The 15,116-nt window shown below is 45.6% G+C and overlaps 1 protein-coding gene across 1 annotated transcript; it reads right to left on the minus strand.

Annotated features, from left to right (window-relative positions):
* Positions 1–6,067: 6,067 nt before the first annotated feature.
* LOC306745842 (uncharacterized protein) lies at positions 6,068–14,560 on the minus strand (the record flags this gene model as incomplete). The annotated part of the gene is made up of 1 exon (XM_079228692.1): positions 6,068–14,560. One exon carries the CDS (start codon positions 14,558–14,560, stop codon positions 6,566–6,568), a length of 7,995 nt encoding a protein of 2,664 aa, XP_079084818.1. The 3' UTR covers positions 6,068–6,565.
* Between the last annotated feature and the right edge of the window lie 556 nt (positions 14,561–15,116).

Below are 15,116 nucleotides of genomic sequence, written 5' to 3' on the forward strand. Positions count from 1 at the left end.
GTTTCTGCTCTGATGTCTAATAGTTGCATTATTACATGTCTACGGTCTGGGAGGCTGAGGGCCACCCTTGTATGACTCATTACTTTTACCTCATGCTGGAGGAATCCAGTGACCCACACACCAGCTCATAACGGACCTGATCATTGAAGGAGAGCAAAGGCTGATTTCCAGGAGATTCCTTCATGTTAATATTTGCCAGATGTCTCTGCTGTTGGCTGAGACCCATGTAGGATAACGGCAACTCAATATGAGGAGCTTTTAGGAAACGGTGTAGCGAATAGCTGACATGGCATGGTGTCAATAAGAATTTAGACATGTTATCAGCTCTGAGGGATTCAGGACGAAGGCAGCAAACAGCTTGTTCCTGTCAATAACTCACCGCTCTTTCTCACTCTCTGTCTCTCTTTTTCTCACTCTCTCTCTCTCTTTCTCTCTTTCTCCCCAGCCATTTACACATGCACTCACACTTTCTCTCTTGTCATTCCTTCCATTCCTCATTGATCTGCCATCCAGGTCATGGGTGGAAGAATAGGAGGAGGACGGGTAAAGTGATCAGGCTATGACATCATTTTTTGTCTACCTCATCCTCCGCGAGTGTGTTCATGTGTGTGTTGTGTGCATGTGCGAGTGTGCCCCAGTCTTGGAGACAAGGCTAGACTTATACTATAAGTAACAATTTCCTTCCTAGACATAAGGGGTCCTGGGACACCAAACGGACTAGACTAGTCTAGACTAATGAATTCCGCTTTGAAAGAAAACATCTTCTTCCAGAGTCCTTTTTAGTCTGTTATAATTTAGCCATTGCAGCTCAAATGACAGTAATTTAAGGCAAAGCTCCCCTGTGTTATTTAGCACAACATCCATAATTAAAGATAAAAATAGAAAACAATGAATGTCCAGCTGACATTTAATGTAATGGATGGCATTCTGAAAAGAATCCAAATCAATCTGATTATAACTTAAAAATCCTTCATTGATACATTGAAATGGAACCAACAGAGGTGAACTTCTTTTTTAAAGGAGGCAAGTTGATAAGTGATACTAACGTTAAATTAAAGAGTAGGCTAGAAAATAGACAAGAAGGTCCACACCAACAGACGGGCACTGTGCAAACAATTGATTATCAATTATAAATATGCAAATACTTACCTTGGTTTAGCCTCATAGGAAGAAAAAAAAGGATACAAAACTCACACAATGTGGTTGAAAACTGGACTGAAACTTCTTTTAGAGTCAGCAATAAAATAAAGCATCATCAAAGCAGACAACGTCCTCAGTGTCCACTAACTATATCAAAGGAGAAACTGCTCAGTGTTGCACTAGCGCTCATACACAACTAGTTATAGGCAATGAAGCGGTTGATGCCGTAGTTCAGCAGTGGGTTGTTGTGCTCGGCTGTCCTCCACAATCTGCTGCAGGGTCAACGGCTCTACTCGTTCATGCCGCTACTGTAGAGGTCACGAACATCGTCGGTGAGCCACTCAGCATGCTCACCGGGTCAAATCAGTCACTAAGACCGATGCTTATGCATGAGGTTTATACAAAATGCTTAATATAACCACACCCCACAAGTGATCTGTAATTTCATTGTGTTTGAAGTGGCCTGTGACCTTGGCGACACTGAACCGAAACATTTACACGGTATCATTTGTGTCACCTCTCTGGACATGGAGCCCTGCTGCTGCTGCCGCCGCAGAAACACTTGCAGTTTCTGATTTATCTCCTTTCTTCACATTTTATCAGGAATTTTCACGTGACTTTTGATATACTCTGTAGCAAATGCGACTTGAAATGTAAAGAAATTGCTATGATTTTTAACAATACTTAATAAGGTAATAATAATCCTTTATTAGTCCCATTAGTCCCACAGCAGGGACATTTGCAGTACAAGTACACTTTACTGTTAAAGTAATGAGAGTTACTGTAATTCGTATTAACCATACACCACCATACAATTATCCATCCATCAATAAAACATTTACCTAAAAGAGTGTCATTTCTCACTGCCAAACCATTTGCCATGGGCTTCCATTAAAAGTCAGACTACTCGACTACTTGCCCTCCCTTCTCTTCAATTAGGAACACATGTTCCCGTTACCCCACAAGTGAGTCATGTCAAGCAAATGAATGTCTGGCTGATGATATTACTAGTGGAGTTTGGGCAATCACAGGAGACGACACGTGCAATCAGCAGTCAGACAAGTGACACCCACCCTAGTGGAGAGAGGCACAGGACGCACAGAGTATTATGGTCCATGGTTGCCTGGCAGCAAGGTGGTGAATGCCGGAAGGTTTCAGGTGTTCACCTCCTTTCTCTTATCTCCACTCCTCTTGCTTCACTTACCAGCTGTCACAATCAGCTCACGCACACACACACACACACACACACACACACACACACACACACACACACACACACACACACACACACACACACACACACACACCGCCCGTAACCCCGCCCGCTTCCTTCCTGGAAAAACGCCTTATATGGGCATTATTTCTGAGCGCACAGGTAAAGCGACCTTTGAGAGGAGTGCGTTTTGTTTGCTTTCTCTTGTAGAACTACATTTTTCCAAGTTTCTTCTCCCTATATGGTCGGTCATGATCAATAGAGTGAGCCTATATGTGACATGGCCGTCCCAGGCAATGAAGTTAGTTTTCCCAATATAGAGCTGAATGCATGTAGACATCAAATAAGGAGTGGAAACACTCATAATGCAGATGCGGTCTTTGTATTGTATAAACATTTGGGCTTCTTCAGGATAACATTTAATAATCATTAGGTATGCAGCATATAGCAATGGTTTCTAACTATAGAGATACATCTGAAGGGTTGCCTGATTATATAATTCTACTCGTTTTCTTTTTGTGAACTACTGGATAGTTTGACCTTTTCTGGTAGTTTACAATTATTCCAATTAAACAATTTGAGAAGCTGAGAGGGATAATTGCTCTCAGGTGGAAGTGTACACTGCCACAAACCAGGACAGGTGTTTCAAATCAGGTGGGTTTTTAAAAGGTTGGTGACCTTTCTTAGCTCAAACTGAACTCTCTATGTTCACGATAAAGGATTCCAGCCAGAGGTTGCTCACATCAATGTCTGACAGAGGCCAGACATTCACCTCATGATCTGGTTTCCTCCCTTTGATTGATACACCACACGCACCGACAGTCATGGACACACACACACTGACACACAAACCGCTCCTTTTTTTCTCTCTTAGTCGGCGATACAGTCGCCATTAGTTACCACTTCTATAAACTATTGACATCTAATCTCTGGCCACACAAGCGGAGGACACTCACTGGAAAATCTCAGGAAGCACATTGCACATTTTATTCCAAACTTACTTATCATCATGTAAAACTCTGCGTGTTATCTAGCTGCCAGGCCCATGCCACCCACTCTTTTCTGCATTCCTGATACCAGAAAGACAATGCAGAGAAGACTTGTTTTCCGTTGGCCAATCAGCCCCCAAGTGGGTCCACATCAAACGTGGCACCCACTCACTCCTGGGTGCGGCATAGATGATGGGACTCCTACAGCGTATGTTTTTTACATTGAGGGGTAGAAAAGTGGTCACAGAACCATAACAATAACAGAAGCACTGGAAAGAGTCCTAATGATGTAATGGTGTCTGTTAATGTGTATGTATGATTGGAATTCAACATAGTCACACACGATGGGGAGGATGTGTCTGGAAAATGTTGATTCATTATAATGATTATTGGCTACATTATTAGTTGTTTAAAATGTCTGTGTATGTAAACACTGTGTAAACACTGTGTTTTAGCACAAGTAAGTTATAGCAATTATCATTGTCTGTCTTGGTAGACAATAACACAATAAATACGATAAAGCCACAATAGGTCTGGGATCTGTTTCAAAGTTTGCTGGATTATCTTAAAAACGTTGCAGAGCAGATCTTTTTACATCAGATTTGAGTGGGTTCTGTTTTTCACTCAGAAAAGATGGACTCCATGAAGCTGCTTCTTGGAACAGGCCCAAGGTGTGTGGAAGTATGTGTGAGTCTGGAAGTGATTTCGTATTAGGTGTGTCAGTATGTTTTTAGATTAGACTGTGCTCCTAAGGTGTGTCTCTAATCATTATCCAGGTTGTGACAGTACAGGATCAAGGCAATAAACGTGACTAGTTAAACATTGCATTCCAGGACAGGAGGAAGTTGTCGGGAGATGGATTGAGTCCAAGTTTATTTTCTGCATTACTATCAACACACATCTTCAATTTCTGATTCTTTTTTTAACCTGTGTGTTATCACTAGTGTTTTGTTGTCACATGCTGTTGCTGGGCCATGATTACTTTTTACTGATAAACACGGGGCCGCCTTTTTTCTCACTTATATGACTTATTACATAGCTTCAGTGTCCTCCTTAGTAACACATTGTCTGTTGTGGGAACTAAGTCAGTCTCTTTCTAATCAGTAGAACATCACAGCATCTCTCTTCTGATTCAGTTGGCATTACTAACAATACACAGCTGTAGGTCTCCAAGACCCACATACAGACACCGCACAGTTTGCCAGGTGTTGTGAATAATATATCCCCTCCAGATGTGTTCCTGTGAGCCTTTGAGTTACTTCTGTCAGATGAAACAATGTTTTGTTCAGTCAGACACATGCACACACACACAACCACACACTCGAGCCCCTCTCAGCTACTGGTCAGACGTCTCATTAATTTTACTGCCATCCACATCAAAGAGAGGGGAGACCAATTGTGTCCCTCTGGACTAACAAATTGGGCCCTGGTTTCAGTTTACAGGGTCAGGTTTTGATTAGGAAATCATTAAACTGTGTTTGAGAGTGACTGGCCCTTCCCACGAGAAGTAAGCAGATTGAGACATACCTTCAGGATGGGACTTCCTGTGCTGCACTGGCGGTCTGTGGCACCCTCCAGTGGTCACGGCAGTACAATGTGCTGATACAAATGAACAGTAGCATATAGAGAACTGATTCATACTGGATATTAACGGTTTATTTTATATGAATCATTTCTGTCATATGCATTGAATGTTTTGTAACTCTGTTATGTTGTTCAATCTGTACACATGACATCTATTGTTCTGTCCATCCTGATAGAGGGGTCCTCCGCTGTGGCTCTTCCGAAGGTTTCTTCCCCTTTTCTCCCTGTTAAAGGCTTTTCCTAAGCCGATGTGAGGTCCAGAGGATGCATTATGTGTACAGAGTGTAAGGCCCTCTGAAGCAAGTTTGTAATTTGTGATTTTGGGCTGTACAAAATAAATTTAATTGAAATTTAATTTAATTTCTCTGTTTTACAAACGTCATGGCTAGTTAGTATTTATTTTCAATAACTTCCATGGCATGTGACCTATCGTATCCAAATCATTATCCAACAAATTATTACTAAATTATTATCAATTAGAATCAATCATTTGTGCTGTTGTAATTGTGACAGTGCCCTCTCAAAGCAAAGAGAAAAAAGGTCATAGCGTGCAGCTAAATAAATTGCTTCATTGGTCTCAAAGCTATCCAACATTTGATGCATTATAGTGGAAATATATAGCATTAACTTCTTCTTACACACTTAATCACCAGAGTCTCTGTATCGTTCGTTGTAAATGGAAATCAGAACGTTTAATGGGTTGTCAAAATTAATATACGTTTTAATATAGCTTAATTTATATGTTATACATGTGTCAATTTGGTGTAGTGATTCAGTTTACCAGCACCATTGTCTGTACACGGCCCAAGCCACTTACTCTCTAATTGTCTTGTCCATTCTAGCCAGATCTCTCACTGCTTGGTTTACCATTTGATTATGAAAACATTGCAATATTTTCCTAAAAATAATGCATTGCATTGTTCTTTTTTCTTAAATGAATACAATGTCTAATGCAGTTACTTATTAATATATTATTGCATATTAAGTTTTTGCAAGACATTATTAGCATGACAGTTTTAGTATGACACCATAGGCCTAATTACATGATCTGGCTTGTAATTAATGCAGAGCTAGTAAAGCACAGAAAGCATCTATAGATAAATAGATGAAGCCATGGGAGAGCAGAGCGGTTCATATTTAATATGTTTTATTGGCATTGTTGTTGCAGACATCATGTGCACAAACTCACTCATCCAATATTAGAGTAACACAATAATAAAATAAATATGAGGTTCTTTTAAAACAGTGTTTTTAAGTTTTTTTTAGATATTTTTTAAAATATGCACATTAGTAAAAACCTATAGATTTGTAATACTGGTGAAATTACAGTATGATGCGTTTACCCTGTATCAAAAGTGACAAAAATTGTAATAGATCATTTTTAGATTTAAGAACACCTCATACAAAATATCTTCCTCTCTTATGTTTTCAAAACTATTAACTCAAGAATCCTCTATTTTGAGCTATTAAAGCAGCATAGCACAGAACAAGCAGCAGCAAATAAACAACCACATAATTGTTGTCTTCAGTAGCAATGTGAAAACTCAAATAACATTACAGGCTAACATTAGACACCTCCTTTATACACTGGGTATTTAAAACCCAACAGGCTCCAGGAAGGCGGCCTCTGTCCTCTATTTCAGGACCTTTTGCCCCCTGTTGGGGGGAGGTTGGGAGGATGTTTGTGGTAATAGTCTGGTGGGGTGGGATTGGGGCTCGCATTCATCCCTGTAGGGACATAATACATGCTCTCCAGGTAGCTCTGGTCAAGCGGTGGATGGCTCTGGGGATCAGGCTTGGACTGACCAGAGTGATTCCTGTAGTTGACCCCAGGCCCACCTGGGTGCATTGTTGCAGTGACAGAGGCCTCAGGATATCGAGGTGGCTGAGGCTGGGCTTGGGGGTGGGCGTGGGGAGGAGGAGCTGCATAGGGCATGTACTGTGGAGCAGGAGCGTACATGTTGGGGTTGTGGAGAGATGTGTAGGGCGCTGCCGCGGGAGGATACAGGCCTGAATGTGACATTGCTTGCTGTGGGATGAGCACCTCCACATATTGGCCTGTCTCTGGGTCAAACAACATTTTTCTCAGTGGCTGCACAGGCACCTCGATGTAAAAATACTTCCCCGTCTCAGGATCCAGGAGCACTCTGCGAGGTGTTTGTCCATAGCTACTCTCTGAGTACAAACTGGAGCTATCACCCCCATATTCAGAGCCATAGGACGGCCCCAGGCTTTGAGGGCCACACAGGTATTGGGGATCCATAGGAGGTAGGCCAGGAGAGTGACTGTGGCCCGGATCGCTGTAAGGACCACCAGCCGTGCCTGGCGGCTGTTGCTGGGGGGATCTGTGGACAGGGGGTCGTCGAGGGTCAATATGCTGGGGTGGATGCAGCGGGCGGTCAGCAGGGCAGGTCTGCATGAGTGAAGGGTGGGGAGGGCAGGGAGGATGCTGGTGGAGAGGCTGGTACATGGCCGGTGGCTGGCTTGGACCAAGCAGACTTGATTTGGGAGAGCCAGGCTGGTAGCTCATCGGCTGAGCGTCAGGTCTGCATTGGTGGACACGGAGAGGGGGCTGAGCCACCGAGTAGGGCAACGCCTGTCCTGGAGAGTGTGGAGGGGCAGGAGGGGTGAAGTTATGCGGGCTGTGGTGATGGTGAGGAGGGGTGAGACCAAGGTGGGAAGGGCAGCCAGTTGTGCAGGAGCAGGGAGGAGGGCGGGAGGAGGGTTGATAGCGATTTGACCTCCTGGGGGTCAGATCTGGGAGCATGAGGGGACTGAAGCTCTCTCTTTCATCGTAGCTTGGAGGATCGTCTGACGCATAAAAAAGCAGGTCATCTGTCCTTTCGGAGCACTCGCTGGAGAGGGATCTGCGGCATGGCTGGTGTGTGTATCCTGGCACTTGTGTTGTGGAAACAGCTGCAGGTTGTTTTATACTGTTTGAAGTTACCGGCATAGCTTGTTCATGAGGGTATGCCGATCTGGGATACTGGGGTTGGCTTTCTGGATCCATAACAGTTGGCTGGCTTGGCTGGTTGGCTCCAGTTGATTCAGGTCCAGGAACTTGGTTTGGTTTGGGGTCAGAGACTTGACCTGGAGCTGAGGTGAAACCTGGCCCAGTGGCTGATATCGGTGCTGTAGCTAAGGTTGTGGGTCTCTGTGTATATCTAGAACTCTGAAACGAGGCCTCTGGCTTTTGCTGCTGACCTCTGTCATTAGATGCCTCTGTCTCTGATGCTGTTGACTGGTTTGAGAGATTGGAGATGGTGGTTGCTGTTGCTTTGCAAGATGGAGGTTTGAGGCTGGATACTGCAGACACAGCCAATTTTCTTGTATAGTTAGACGTTGATGTGGACTCATTGGAGATCTTTCTATAAATTGTCGGTGAGGACACAACAATTGTTTGAGGCCTCTCCTCACCTTGTGCTTTTACAGTTGTTGCTGATGGTCTCTGCGCTTCACCTGGCATTGCTCCTAAATTTGCTGGTTTAAATTTGCAGCTTGGTTTTGGAGGCACTGCTGGCTTTTGAGAAGTTTTAGCTATAGATTTTACCTCAATGGTTTGAGGCCTGCTATTTCCTGTAACGTTTGTGTGCGTCTCTTGTTTCTGTGTTTCTTTAGAAAGCGACTTAACCTCAATTGCCTGTGATTTGAATCTACTTACTGCAGGGGACCTTGGGGGGAAAGTTGGATCTAGTCTTTTCACTGCTTCAAAATCTCCAAGTTCCTTGTGTTTGGCGGGAGGTGGTGTTTGCTCCTGTGTATTCCTTAGCGGAGAAGCACTTATTTGCTTTGCTGTGTCTTTTACTGTAGGCTTACTGCTAACACCCTGGTCTTCTCTGGCCTTTGTAAGGGTGTCTGTGTTGGTAGATGCAGTGGAGAGGCCAGACGTGGTGGATGAGGAGGAGAATGTCCTCTCTCTACGAGACTCAAGCCGACCTCCATGTGAAGGACTCGTTGTCTGAAGGGGGATCTCCAGGCAGTTTACATGTGTACGTGGAACCCCTTTAACCTCGGGTCCATTCATATCACCTACCACTGCTCCAATGTCAGCTTGGTAGCCTTTCTCCTTTAATAGCATTGAAACTGAGTGGCCACTGCTAGCATGGTTACTGCCGGGGTTAGTGGGTCCAGGTGAGTGTGAAGCAGCTGGGGCTTGGAGTCGGGTGGGAATCTCTTCCTGGGCTGGAGATGCAGATATCTTGGTCTTACTGGATCCATCTCGTATTAACACTACAGCAGTGGACACCTCTCTTTCCTTACTGGGCAGTTTGGGGAGGCTGCCGAGCATGGGAGGTTTTCTGTCGGTCTTAAGCACCACAGGTTTGTTCTCATTGTCTGACACTTTATGCACTTCCTTCATAGTCCCTCGTGTTTCCAATGCCGTGTCATGTTCACATGACTTTGCAATTGCTGCATCTCTGGTTGTGTAACTCAGTGTGTTGTGTGATTCTCTGCTTATCTGTGTGATGAGCTTTTGAGCAGCCTGGGGTTTGTCACCTGAGTCTTTCTTGTTGAATGATGTTTTATTTTTGTCTTCTTTCCAGCAAACAGCCTTATACTGTATTTGCATTGGTTGTGAACGAGACAGAGGACTTCCTATGCTCTGAAGAGATGGAGATAAGGTTCGCAGCTTTGAATCTTTTACCTTCTCTTTCTGTTCCTCTTTGCTCTCCACCCTGAAGTCCTCCTCCCTCTGTATTTCCTGCCTTACCTCTCTCTCCTCCCGTGCCGTGACCTCTTCCCTCCTTTCATCTTTTATTTCTTCCCTCCTATCCTCATTTGAAGTGTCCATCCTTTCTTTGTCCACATTTGATGGCATTACAGCACTAGTTGCCTTGAAGGACAGATTATATGTATTTTTTACAAGTCGCCTCACATCTCTAACTTTGTGAATGGGGACCTTAACTTTATTATTCCCATTTCCTTCTTCCTCTATTTTCTGATTTACACTGGTCTCTTGCCGTTCCTTCTTCATATCTGGCGAAGGAGCCCCAGGTTTGTTCTCTGCCTCAGGTGTAAGACAGACATTTAAGGAGGTTTTCTTTTTCTCCACGGCTCTGAGCGTAATCTCCTGTGTTTGTGACATGTAAGCGCCCTTGTCATCCTGTTGCTGTTGTTTATGGTCCTCTGTGTTTTCACATTCCTGGTCTCTGTTTGTCACTCTGACCTGCATGCTGCTGGCTTCAGTGGCAGAAGGAGCTCCTGAGTTCCCGGCAGTGGCATTTGCTGAGTCATCACCCTCCCTTCCGTCCCATGACTCACTGTCATCAGCTCGTTGAACTCCAGTTGTTGACTGTTTACTATCAAACGGCACTTTCAATTCTGATCTCATTTCAGATCTTAATGAGGCTGCATTCGTGCTTTGAGAATCAGCCTCCTCACTCTCGGTCAGTGAAACGTTAACACTTCGGCTGCTGCTGGATGAACTTGGCCTGTTACTGGATCTCGCTCCAAAGCTTTTTAGTGGTTTGGATTCATCCTTTGTGCTTGGCTCTGCTCTCGCAGGGAGACCCTCAGATGAAAGACTATGATCTGACTGAAGACTGGAACTAAAATGATGCGAGTCAGTTAGTGGGGACTCTTTGAGTGGTGCCGCTTTGCTCTCTGTTGGTCGTCTGTTTTCCTCAAAGGCGGAGCTCCCTTCTTCCCCTGCCTGCTCATCAGGTTGTTTGTCAACACCCTGCATCTTCTTGGACAACACACTCTTGATGAGACAAGTGGCCATCTTGGTTTTCGTGCATGTTTCATCCAGAGAAACAGATTTATGGAGTTTTCTTTCATTTTGTTGATTGCGCTCAGGGCTGCGTTCAGAAGTGTAGCATTCTTGCATTGCTGCTGGTGTACTGTGTTGTCTCATGAATGTGTCCCTGGAATAACTCTCTAGAGAGGGGCTTTCCACCATCCCTGGTAACCCAGGACTACTATTTTCACTGCTCCCATCCTGCTTCCCTTCAGAATTACTCTTTCTCTTCAGCTGGATCTGTCTCTTTGGCACGCCTCTTCTTACCCTCCTGGAGTCCTCTCTTTCGACGGCCACATCCACGCATTCAAAGCTGCCCATCTCATGGCGCCTTGATGCATCTAATCCGTCTGAGTTGTATGCAAGTGGTTGCTGGAAGGAGAGTTCATCATTGTCCAGCCTGGGAGCAGAACCCCTGAAGTCAGCGTAGGCCGGCCAGGCGCCACTGACCCCAGCTGGGCTCTCCTGTGTCGATGGTTGAGAAATGTTGGTCGATGAACGGTGGCTGGAGTTGTACATGTCAAGGTAATCTACCTCAGGGCTGGACAGGCTGCTGAAAGCGGAGTCTGTGAACCATTTCACCTCATCGTCTGCCTCATCAAGCTCACTTCCCATACTGGAGCTGGAACTCCGGCAGGGCCTGTTTGCGGCCACGCGTCCAGGAACACGGCTCTTGTTGTGTGGTGCGGGAGGTTGACGCCGTCGGCTAAGACCACCACCCCTGCTGCTGTCTTGTTGGGAAACAAATCTAAGCATACTCTGTTGTTGCTGTAGCTGTCTGGTGGCAAGCAAGCTCTCTGAGTAGGAATGCACTGTTGGCAGTCCCTGGCGGGTCTCTCTGCTTGTGTGAGCTGTACTGCGACTTGCAGGCCCTTTTCTATTCCTGGCATTGAATGACAGCTCAGCCTGTTCCCCTCTGTAACTGGCGTCCCACTGCCCACCCTTCCCCTTTTCAGGAACCCGCTCCTCCCTCTTCTTTCTCTCTCTCTCCATCTCCCTATCCATTTTCCTCTGCCTACCTACCTCCCTTTCCTCCTCCAGCTGTATTTCCCTCTCCATCTCCAATTGCCTTCCTTGCCTGACCCAATGAGCCTGGCTATTATTGTCAACATAGGCAACATTGGGGCTTTCCCTATTTGTCACCACTTTATTTAAATTACCACTCGGTGAGGATGCTACAACCTGAGAGGGGCTACGGCTTCTGTTCTGCCACGGTCTGTATGGTTTCTCAGGGGCTATGATGTGAACAGGTGTAAACCTGGTGAGTGGCGGAGAGGGAGTCCGCCTTCTGTTTGCATTATGGGCCATGTCCTCTGTTACCCTCTCTCTGGTTTTCTGTCTAATTTTGGGCGACAGCTGTCTAGTTGAAGGCTCAGGTGTACAGTCTGATTTGAATGAGCAGCTGCTTTCAGAAGTTAGGGAGTATGTATTGAATTGAGGCTGTGCGGTTTCCAGTCTCTGCACAGGTGAGGTAGTTGTAGGCCTGTGGACAGGTGAAATACCTGGACTCCTGTCCTTAGAGACTAGACGATTAGGAGAGGGAGACTTTATTTCAGCGGGGAGATTGTTATAAGTTTCTTCTTTCTTACTAAAAGTGGGGCCAATGATTTGTTTTTCCTCTGGGAAACGTGAGTTATCCTGAAAGTTTGCCTCCTTTGGTGTTGCTTCTCTCTCTGTGTCTTGTTGTTTAAATGCGGGCGACACACTCTCTTTTGCCAAATGTGTTGGGTACTGTTTTTCCGTAATATCAACTGAAGAGAAATCTCCCTCAACCTCAGGTGTATTTCTTAGAGGAGGAGTAGGCCGGGTACAATGAGGGTTGTGCTCAGTGGAGAGGGTTGCTTGTGAATGCTGATGATACCTCTGCTCAGGAGATGGGGCAACAGGTGATGGATCTCTACTTCTGTGCTGAGGCGAGGGACTTTGATACTTGTCAGATGAAGGGGTTGGATACCTTGGTTCAGGTGAGGGAGTGTGATGCTCTGGCAGAGGTGAAGGTGTTTTATACCTGGGTTGGTGCGATTGAGTTATTTCAGGCTGCAGGACAGAGCTTGTGAAGCCCGATATATGAGGTGAATCTCTTGGTGAAGGGGTGGACTTTACTATACTGCTGTCTCTGCTTGGGGTAGGGCTCCTTGCTTCAGGGGACACAAGTGTCCTATCAGGCTCTGGGGTGGAGAGACGAGAGAGTTCAGGAAATGGGGGAGTGTCCCTGTCCTCAGGCTGCACAACAGAGTAAGAAATCCCTGTGATGTGAGGGGACGAAGTGAGGCTTCTTGATGAGGCACAGTCAAAGTGAGGATCGAGGAAAGGAGATGAAGGTGTTGTTTCCCCTTCAGAAGACCACTCTTTCCTACTGACGTCAGGGGAGGAAGCTGTAATCCTAATTTCAGGTGAGGGAGCTGTATGCCTGTGCTCTGTGGGAGAGCAGCTACTCGTAACTTTAGGTGATGGAGATAAGCTACAACTTACCACAGGTGAAGACACCTGGGTCCTACTCTCAGGAGGTTTTGAAATGTGTTTAATATTATGCGCCAGGTCAGGAGATGGCGTTCTTGTCCCAGTCGTAGCAGGAGAAGCAGCACAGAGAAGGCCAGGTGAGGGGTTTTTATATGTTAATTCAGGTGAAACACTACTCTGCAGGAGTTCGGGAGATGTAGCTATATAAATTATAGGTGTGGGAGGTGTGTGTCGTGGGGCAGGTGTAGATACAGCACTGACTCCTGTATCTTGGCACTCAGGGGTGTGGGTATAATCTTCGTTATCAGGTGTTGAGCCTCTGCTGAGGAGATCAGGCAGGGAGACCCTCCCTCTCAGCTCAGAAAAAGGAGATGATGCAGGCGTATCTGGGGAGTAGGACCTATTTATTAGCTCAGGAGAGGCCAGTGTGTCTCTTGACTGGGATGATAACTCTGTAAAACTGGATGAAGGTAAAGGAGATAAAAGTGTGGCTCCAGAATCAAACGCTGGTTCTGTAAAATCTAGAGAAATTTTTTTGGATGTGGTCTCAGGTGAGGGACTGCTGTGTTGATTAAAACAGCTGCTCCTTGGCTCTGGAGAGCCTTGTGCGTCCCTGAACTCAGGTAACAACTGGGGGTTCACTGATTCACAGGAGGATGAGCTGACACAGTTCCTAGGCTCAGGGGAGGGACTTGGAGATAGAGACTGAAGACTATTTTTGAAAGTGGGAGTGGTTCTTATTGGATCTATTTCTTGGTGAGCTTGTCTAGGACTAGGTGATGATGGTGAACATCTTTTTTCAACTGAGGAAGAAGACAAGGACGACGCTCTCCCCTCTGTACTAAGGGTAAAGGGGCTATTATGTCCAGGAGAGGGGGTGCTCTCACCAGAGTTGAGGACTGATACCGGTGGGCTTGCTGTACTAAACTGAGGTACTGGTGATTTACTTTTTGGTTCTAAGTTTGGGCGTCTGTCCTCAGAAACTTTTGGAAGCCCTGAGGTCAATTCCTCACCCACCAGCTGCCTTCTTGCTGAAGACTCGCTTTGCAACGGGGGGCTGTAAACTCTTTCTCTTGAATCTTCAAAACCCTCCTCTCCTTCACTGGAGCCCGGTGCAGTGTGGTAAGAGCCCGAGGAGTCGTTCAGATCATCTACCAGAGGTGATGCAGCAGTTGTCCCGTCCAGCTCCCTCTGGGGAAGGACAAAAGCCCCTACAGCAGGACTGCTTGAGTGGGAGGGCGACTCACAGTCGTCTCCAAAAATGTCACACAGGCAGGTAGTCTCGGAAATGGCACTTCGCTGACTAGGGACGTTGATGATGTCGAAGATTTCCACGTGGTTTGGGGAGCCGTCACGATGGCACAGGGAAAAGGTGTGGCGGGGTGCACTGCGCAGGAAGGAGTAGCTGTCCCCCTGGAGAGTCCAGCTTTCCATCGCTCGTCCACAAGCTCCAAATTCTCACTGTGGCCAGTCCAGTCGGCTCCTCTGGTCAGCTTTGGGCTCTGTTCCTGGAAGTAAAATATGGTCACCTGGAGGGTGAGCAGCTCATTCATTTAAATCACCAGGAACAATTATGAATACTAGTATGATTTAAAAGCGTCTTATTCGAAAATATAGAGGCTAAACTCTGCATTGTTCCTGTTTACCACCATATACGGAGATATTGTCAACCTTAAAAGGAAATGTAACTGTCGGTATGTCCTTCAATGAATTAGCAAGCTACTTGAAATTAAAACAATACATTCACTTTAAGTTGACCAAAACATTCAGTTGAAATATTCTACATGTGGTTAAAACCTGACAAGAGTTCATTATGAAATGCAACTAATTTTATATTACATAGACTGATATTTACTTATCTTATTTGAAAACTGACAATGGCTTGATTACCTCCGCCAAATACATGCCCTTTATTTTAACTTTCCACTTTGCCTTGGTGTAGGATGACAACAGAGAGAGGAGCTGCTCTCCATGCAAGCGGAGAAAGGCA

Source organism: Taurulus bubalis (genome assembly GCF_910589615.1).
Source record: "Taurulus bubalis genome assembly, chromosome: 13".
In the NCBI taxonomy this organism is placed as follows: Eukaryota; Metazoa; Chordata; class Actinopteri; order Perciformes; family Cottidae; genus Taurulus; species Taurulus bubalis.